Source organism: Syngnathus floridae, chromosome 1 (genome assembly GCF_059516105.1).
Source record: "Syngnathus floridae isolate MCC-2025c chromosome 1, RoL_Sflo_1.0, whole genome shotgun sequence".
Classification (NCBI taxonomy): domain Eukaryota; kingdom Metazoa; phylum Chordata; class Actinopteri; order Syngnathiformes; family Syngnathidae; genus Syngnathus; species Syngnathus floridae.
Window position 1 is genome coordinate 22,062,712 of NC_142413.1, and position 9,232 is coordinate 22,071,943.

At 40.7% G+C, this 9,232-nt stretch overlaps 1 protein-coding gene across 1 annotated transcript in view; it reads right to left on the bottom strand.

The window, feature by feature from the left end:
* ctnna1 (catenin (cadherin-associated protein), alpha 1) overlaps positions 1-9,232 on the bottom strand; it is a 46,692-nt gene that overhangs the window by 13,822 nt on the left and 23,638 nt on the right. Inside the window, exons 8-15 of the mRNA XM_088386807.1 lie at positions 8,226-8,306; positions 7,896-8,048; positions 5,468-5,560; positions 4,866-5,022; positions 4,569-4,769; positions 4,052-4,203; positions 2,400-2,510; positions 1,661-1,842 (exon numbers count right to left, since the gene is read on the bottom strand). Coding sequence (XP_088242933.1) covers positions 1,661-1,842; positions 2,400-2,510; positions 4,052-4,203; positions 4,569-4,769; positions 4,866-5,022; positions 5,468-5,560; positions 7,896-8,048; positions 8,226-8,306 — 1,130 coding nt within the window. The remainder of the gene's footprint in view (positions 1-1,660; positions 1,843-2,399; positions 2,511-4,051; positions 4,204-4,568; positions 4,770-4,865; positions 5,023-5,467; positions 5,561-7,895; positions 8,049-8,225; positions 8,307-9,232) is intronic.

A 9,232-nucleotide genomic window follows, 5' to 3' on the forward strand; every position in this document is an offset into this window, starting at 1 on the left:
CAGCATATTGCTCAACGACGAGTTGCTCTAGCTGGGGCTATTCCCTGATCGATTGTGAAGCAAAGCTAAGACAGGCATGGCCCTGGGAGGGAACGGGCTGCTCGATGCATTCGGAGAAGCGATGACCAATATATGCTGCAATTCACATTAGTTTTTGGGGCTATCTGCCTTTTCCCTCAGGCATTGAGCTAAATGATCCACAACTTGTAATTTGGCCTCATCAATGTGAGTGCCTCACAATCCAAACAGTTGGGTCTGGCTGGTGTGTGGCATTCTCAAGAAGCTGTCTTCGATCTCTTTCTTATGCACTTCATTCATAGCTTGGCACACGGCGCCAACACGGCATCCAAATGTTTACTGGCACTTGATCTCTTATCTTTAGACTCCTTAGTGAGTGCCTTAGTGTTCAGACAGACACCACAGGGCCTTCAGCACAAGGTAACAAATTTGTGTTTTTAAAAGTAGACAATCAAAACAGTTCATTTTCTGCCATTTTTAGTGGACAGGTTCATGTACCGTATTTTCCGCACCATAAGGCGAGTCGAGTTAAAAGACGCAGACTCAATTGCGGGGGCTTTTCTGTGCTTAATCCACACACTGGGAGCACCGGCGTACGCATGCCATGACTTATGGTATCTTCGGTTTTTGAGAAAATTAAAGGTTTTAAGTGTGCCTCGTGGTGCGGCAAATACGGTAACTTTCAGGATCTAATATAAAATTATCTATATCGTGAGCCAAAATATTGTGCATATTGCACAGCACTAAATGACATGATGAAAAATTTGCCTGACCAGTGAGTGACCGTTGTCTGACCAAGTATTAGTGACTTTCTTTTTATAATTTATTCATTTCAAAGAGTGCTTAACATGAGTGGTCAGGTCACTCAAAAACAAGCCCCTTTGACGAGAGGACAGATTTTCATGGCGAGTGGAAAGAGCTGAGGGCTGAAGGTGTTGCAGGCTCCAAGAGGGCTGAAGGTGTTGCAGGCTCCAAGATGTTTGTCAGTCACATATGACCAAGCCATGCCCGGCTACCCAAAATGCTATATCAGGTGGGCCCCAAATATATCGAATGTTTCCAAGTCACAAATGCTTTATTCATGAGGGCCAACAGACAGCCATCAACAAGAATCACTCTCACTCTGCAGATTTGTCACAAGAGGTCGAGATCAATTACCTCACAGAGCATTATCCTTGGCAAGGCATTGTGCCAGCTCAAGGTTGAAGGGGCAATCATTTGGGCGAAGGTGGAATTAGCCAGCAGCTGACCTTCTGTGTGCTACTATACCATGCAGGCGAGAGGGAATATTATGAACATATATATTCACCCACAAAATCCTTCATGTGCCCCCCATCTGCTATGTGATTTCATTTAATCTTTGTTCTATTATCAGACTTTGTTTTGCCAAGCACAACTGAGGTTCTGCCTTTGTATGCATGAATTGTCGCTGTTCAATAAAATGCATGTATGTTTGGACTTTGTCGTATGTATGTCAGGTAATTATAAGTAAAAGACAGAATAAGTAGTGGGTTACTACTCATTCCCTGACCGAGTAATCTCAGGCATTTATTTTCTCTCTTGGCCACTTGAAGTGTCCATGGAACAGACATTTCTACTTGCTTTGAAGGAATAGAACAAGATGCTCAACAGTCAAACTCACCTGGTGAAGTCTGTCATCTCCATCATGATCATGCACATCTGCTTGGCCAAAACAATGATATCATTGCCGCTGTCATCCCACTTGGATACCTCGGCATCCAGCTTGCTCTTCTCCTCCTGGAAGCTGGCGACTTGTTCTGCTATCTTTGCTTTCTGTTCCTGTGGCAACTGAGCCATGATAGCCTGGAGCAAAGGATAGTTGGGGGATAACAGGTTAAAACAACACACTGTTTTTGTATTGTTAAGGTTTACACAATTCACCAGCATGGTGCTATGGGAGATCACTTGGTTTTAAAACAGAAATATTGCAGGCTTTTTTGTTAGCACTACCCTAACTAGTAGAAAAAAATATTTTTTTATTGACTTCTGATATCAAAACTCGCTCGATATCCATCCATGTATTGTGTGTATGTGATAATATAAGGTTATTAATTATATGTCACTGTCATAACATAGATGCCACATCGATGCTAATTGTTTGCACATGTGCATTTGGAATTCCCCACGAGGTGAGCAAAATGCTAGCACAGGGTTTGTGGATTGATTAATGGATTAATCAAAGCTGCACAAGTCTCTGCATTAACAATCAATGTGGGAATAGCATTATTAGGACGGACGTTAGTCTTTTGCATTTTGGCACTGTTCCTCAACTTAGTGATATGATTTGATGCTGTTAAATGGGTTTGTGATCTGCTTCTGCAATGTGCTGTCAATATTATAAACAAAAACTCGACACTCACCCTTGCACTCTGGCCAGCAATCAGCTGGTCATCTTCTGTCTGCACACTGGTCCTGCTGCGAACATCAAAGTCTTCAGTTTCAAAGTCAGAGTCGTCCAACTCTTCTGGGGTCTGGAAAAGAAGAGAAAAAACAGTCTAGAATTGTGATATGTGGAAAATTTAGAGTTTTGTTTCGGAAACTGCGAGAAAAGTGAAACAATAAGGTAGCACAAAAATATACTGGAATCACAATATTTCAGAATACCATGTGGCATTCTTGAAAAACAGGAGGATGCAAGAGCTGTGTACCCAGAGTGTAGCTATTTCAAATTTGAGCCGCTGCAATCTTTTAACATAAAACCAACCATATGCTTCTGTTTTCATACAAACTAAAACATAGTATGACTCAATTACTGATGAACTTTTGTGAGGCTACAATAGCAAAAGAATGAAAACAAAGGGAAAAAAAGGTCTAAGAGATGATTATCAGTATGTTTTACTGGCTCAGGAGTAGCTTAAAATGGGAGGGCTATTGTTTTATGGGGTGCAGTAAATTTTTTGTCGTGCAAGGAATATGTTTTCAGGTGGAAATCTGTACTGACTCACAGGCGTCTCTTTCAAGTCAGACAATGTTTTTTGGAGGGGCGGAGATAACACCTGCCTGAGCAACAGATGAACGTGGGAGGCTCACAAACGGGAGCTCATGTTGGGCAGCAAAACGCACCCCCCCTGCCTTTTTTAGCAGCGTCAATACTCGTCTGCACTTAAAAAGGTTTTGTCAGCATAGCAATGTTTCATACAAGTGATAACTTGGATGATTTGCGTCATTGTACTTTATCTACATGAGGCATGCGCAGAATTGCAGTAGCTGATCATTACTGGTCAAACTACAAGGCTTCTTGTTACGTACATTACTCGTCTTTGTAACAGTCACGCTGGACATGACAGTTTTTCATATGATGCTCTCCAACATATTGAACTTGTCTGAACAAAGATGGGAGGGAACTCACCTTTAGTGGTAAACTAAAAAGAAAAAAGAAAAGGTAGCAGCTGTCACACTTATGATAGTTTTATGTCTGGAGGGCATATTTTGTGATGTCTCTGTTGGATGACTCTTTAATCCAGTTTTACAAATAGTCTGACCCTGACCACTGTATGGATTTAAAAGTGTGTCTATTTTTAAGTGATATAAGTCTGCCACTTATTCTGAGTAACTAAGTGTTAATAAGCCACAAAGCTAAATGTTTCCAATAAATGTGCAATGTTCATTTGCTGTCTTGAGTTCAGCATGAGGCGGTGTACTGCAGAGGTCCACAACCACCAGTCTGCATATACATTATGTTCCTTTAAGGAATGTGCCTACCATGAACCGGTCCTTGCCTGACAAAATATTGGAAAACCATTGTCTTCTCTGTAAGGAACTTGATATTCAAAATATATTTGACAACATTGTTAGCCCCGTTAGCAGGGTAAGCATATTGACTCCTATTTTACCTATGACTGATTAAAAGTGTGCTTGGATGATATAATATGCTTTTTACCGGAACACGTCCATGACAGCAATAACAGAAGGTTGTAAATGAATGATTGTTTGGGTTCTAATAGACATTTTCACATTTACACAAGATACAATATAAATCGCATGAGTGAAGGAAGCAGTGTGTGCAACCTACCCTAATCATGAGGACAGCCTTGCGAATGTCTCGAATGCCATCATATACAAGACGGGAAGCATCAATGAACTCATTCTCATCAACGGGCTGTGAGGGGTTTGCACTCAAGGCCTCCACTGCAGACTCAATTTGCTCAGCGAACCGTGGCATCACTGTGGGAGGGTGACATAAAAGGTCGGGAAAAACAATATTGAGGAAGATTTCTTTGAAGAACCACAGTGAGCTTAGGCCAATACAACCGTGTGTAAGCCCAGACAAATCAAAATTACTCATTACAGCGACACAGCAGCCAAGACCGGTCACAAATCATTTTTAGGAGAAGGGACAAGTTGATAGTCAACGTTGATTTGGTAATATATCCTGATTACAAAAAAACTAAACAACATTTAAGCAATCTTCCACATGAAAGATTGATGGTCATTGTTTTCCAAAACAAAAACAGATATTTGCAAAGGTCTTATTTCGATTAAACACAAAAGAACTCAGTCTATTTTCTGCAATTACTGAAGAGTTGCACCTGTGTCAGTCAGGAGCTTTGTGGCCTCCAACACCTTCTCTGTGTAGATTCCAGGTTCATAGTTGTCCATTTCAGAAGTGACCACGTGGACCACTCGGGCAGCACGACCTCGAATAGCCCCAGCAGTGCGATCCAAACCATCAACATCTTTCTCTTGTAGAGCAATAACACACTTGTTCACGTCCTCCAGGATGTGGTTCTCTGTGGGACAGACAGTACAACAGGTATACCACCGAGTAGATTATACTATGACTTGCATAATACATTTTGGTATTAGGGGTATTGAGTACCACTTACCAGAGACACATAGGAAGTCATCGATGGATGTTATGTCATCAACAGCATCAGTGAGGACTCTAACCTGTTTCTCCCATTGTTCCTTGAACAGATCCATATTATCTTGTGCCACCTTACTGTTGGGCTTTGCAGCTAGGGCCAACGCTGCATTAATCACCTGCAATCGCCCAATCACACATATGTTGGCGTCATTAGGGTATCGGCACTAACTGCACTAATAGGACAATTAATAACACTAACATACAACTGCAGTGTTCAAACTGTACTCTGAAGATAGCATATTTGAGGAAATAATTTACAGTAAGTGCTCAATGCAATTGTCAAGGATTTCCTACTAATAAGTCTGGGTGCAGTTTTTTTTTTTTTCTAGAATTAGATTAATTCAGGTTGAAGAGTAAAAATGCTCACACAACTTTGATATCAAAATGTAAAAGTTGATTTTGCAGGAGATGGTCAAAGCCTTTTTTGCGTGCAGTTGAATTGACAATCATCACGGTTTTCTAATATATCCTTACAAGGTTCAAACATATTTAGTTCCCATATTTTACAACTGTAGAAAATCAAGAGAGATTGATGAAAATGGGTGTAAACAGCAATAGTACCTGAGGGCAAAGAGTTTCCAGTTGAGATGCTGCCATCCGGACCAGTTTTACTCCCTCCTCATTGTTGGAGATGGAACATGCCAAGTTGGCCACCTTGATGAATGAAAAAGATAAAAATGGCACAAGAAAACAACATAAGCATGTAAGTTCTGATTCTACGGGCCAAGGGAAGATTCCACATGATGACTTTTACACCATCCATTGGGCCTCATATACAAACAAATGCATACAACGTTTGTACACCGCACACAAGTTGAGTATATACGCAAATTGGTGCCTATGCATATTAGTAAATAAGCGTCATTGCGCTCTTTCAAAAAGATTTTCCAGAAAAATGTAGGTCAGACACTGCTGTTACGATATGATGGCAACAATGGGGATCGTCGAGGATGAGAGGAACTCCGCCAAAACGGGATTACCCAGCCACTGTGCTGTAATGTAATCTATTACAAGTCCTAACTTCACTACTGCAAAAGAAAATGTGTTGCCACTAGTCTAGTTCTTGTCTTTGTAATTTCAAATATTCACTACTTGAATAAATTCAACTAACCTCCTAAAGGCCACATGGTTCAGACAAAGCTAGCGGATCTGTTTAGATGCCATCCAAAGATGAATGTGGGTCAGTCATAATGTTATAATGGTTTCAAGCTAATGTGTAGAAACTAATGGACCATTTGCCTTGAGGCCACCAACTCTTCAGCTCATATCATGTGAGCAAAATAGAGCAACAATGAAACAGATTTCGTCGAAGGCTGAGTTTAAGAGCACAGGTCTAAGGAATTTCATCTAAAGCAACACCAGTCTATTCTCTATAGGTTGACTAGATTGTTGGTATCACTGCTAAAGAAAATCCCACAACTGTCACTGAATTGACATGACAATGAAACTTGTTATGCAATATTGCTTTTGAATTTTGGTTCAACAAAACAATTTAAGGGGGAAAAAACATGTATCAGGCCTACACTAAAACAGTGATGCAGCTAGTAAATACTAAAATATTATTTCTAACCTTCAAAGCAGGTTGATGATGTCCCTGTGACTACAGCTGCAAATTTTAACCAGACGTTTAAGTTCTACAGTACAATAGCCACCATTCCTGGATGTGTGCTGCAATATGGAAATGAATGAAATAGAGGACACAATACAAATGCTGACCAAAAATCCCATGAGAACTGCCCCAAAATGAAAGGTCACCTTCAAGGTCAAGGTAGATCAGACTCAAATAGTACTCATCAACATTGTACGAGCCAAAGTACAACTTATGGGGGAGAAAGCAAGATTTTTGTTAGTGAACACAGGAACCAGTTTCAGGTGCTTGCTAGAGAACATTGATGGTGATACACAAAAGCATCTAGACTTCTCTTTAAACAATTACTGTAGTTCCCAGTCCTGTCTCATCAGAATATAGAGAGAAAAAAAACTACAGCCTTAGAAATGCTGGGTTTAGAACAAGCCAATTTAGGTAAAAAAATTTGCACCAACCCAGAAGGTTGGGTCCAAACCCAACTTCCTGGGTCAGTCCAATTTTAAACCCAGCAGTTTTGAGGGTGTATAAATTGTAAGGGTTTTGATACTGGAGGCATTACTTGTTGTATTTAAAATAAAATAAGCTTCCTCATTCCCACCTTAACAACTACAAGCAATTATACAAAGTATTTTACTCTTAAGTAGCTACAGTACTTTCAAGCATATAGTATGAGCCTGTCAATGTCCTGATGGGTGACAGTGAGGTGCTCCTTGACAATTTAAATAAAGGTCTCCTCCCCAATGTGATGCCCCCTTCTGTCCAATTCACCAGCGGTGTTTGGAAAAAGCTTATGCTGCTCTGTCCTCACTGGACTAGCCAATACAGTGGACTCGTGGTCAACTACCCATGGGGGGATGTCCCATTTCAAATGTCAGGCATTTGATGCTCAGACACGGGCATTCAAGGAATTGAGCGAAAATACACTAATGAGGTCAGCTAGTGGTGCCTCTGGCTTGTTGCTGCTCCTAAGTCATCATTTTGTGGTCCCTCATTTGCTCTTGTCTTCTTAGGACAAAGTAAACATTTCAATAATTAACATGGCAAGATATTGAGGATATGTGGCCGCAGCAGGCAAACACCAACAAGCTTGGGAATTGTGGAGCATTAGAAATGAGCAACAGGCTGGAAGACATCAGTAATACTCTTACTGCTACGACTAAACTACCCCTCCTGCCAGGGTCTCGTTAAATCACGACATTTTGGAAAGATCATTTACACCACAGTACAACTGGAAGTCAACAATGTCAAAAAAGAGAACCTGGATTGTGTGGACCTGGGGGAAGTTTGCTATATTGATGCCTGTGAGACAAATAAATGAATGTCATTCCTTCAAAAATTATATAAATAAAGGACAAAACAAATTGGGTTTTGGCAAAGAACACAGTCAACATTGTACCTTACCTCAATCAGCTTGTTGGCATGCTCACGGAACACTTGTGCATACTCTTTCACTTCTTTCTCGTTGCCATTCTTTGCAGCTTCAATCAGAACCAGGAGGGGCACATTGGTTTCCAAAAACGAGTCAGACACATGGTCCATCACAGCTTTGCGTAGCTATAAGTGTGAGAAATAGAAGAAAACGGCAATGTTTGAAGTTTCCAAAGTGTTTATGGTATGGTACTTGTTTGCTTGCATTACATTAATGGCTATATTGAGGGGTAGAGACTCATACAGTCCAAAAACCTCAAAGAGGAATTAAAAAAAAAAGAAGAAGAAGAAGAAGCAAAAAACCTGTCTGCGTAGGTCTCTGGTTTTCTTTGTCATCCTGTCAATGGCTGTGTTCAGAGTATCACTCCTGTCCTTTCTGCCAGCCTGTAAAGAAAACATGGGAGCATGATAAATTTCATTGGAATCTAGGACAGCAACACTAAGTGCCATGATGGCAGATACATTTTATACGCTATGAAACTGAACATCAGCCAAACCAGCCACATGCGCATTCAGGATCATAGAGAAAAGCACTAAGACTTCTCAACCCCACACAATCGTTTAGTGCATGATATCGACTAGGAGGCAGTTTCGGACAACAGCTTTCTAACAATGAGCTTAACAGGTCAGATGCTTTAAATGCAGTGTTCTCTGTTCGGTGTTTCAACGTAAATTAGCCGTGCAGCAACTTGCCCAAATATTATTTGAACCGTCACTGTACTGCAACTGAGATAAGCTAGAACCAATTTTCAAACTGCCGTCTGAGGAAAAAATAACTTTATATTAACTTTACATTATTTCACATAGGAAAACCAGCATTGTGTTTTACTTGTGGTTATACGTCAACAATAACAAAAACTGAAACGAATGAAAATTGTACGGACCATAATTTAATCTTCTAATTTCATAATAATGCTTATAGAAACATTTTAACTGTTTCGGCAGATGTGAATGCTACGTGCTAAGCAGTAGTGAAACTGTTCCCCACAGAACAGTGAGATGTTCAGCCTCATTGTGCAAACTGTTCAAGTGGAAGTTACCAGAACTAAAACTTCCTCAGACAGAAACTGGTTGGCTCCCAGAGATTTCCAGAGCAAGGCAGAGACCATCAGTAAGGTTACAGGGAAATTAGATGGACACAGAAGGGCAACAAGTAACCAGTTAAGTTATGGGCTTTTCACCCCCTTTATGACGTGCAAATCAGAAGCAGCAACTTCATGGACCCGACTCAACCTCCAATGCTCTTTGCCTATCAAACGGGGTTAGCAAGTGCACATGGAGACAAGAAATCTCTCGTAGCATGAATCCGC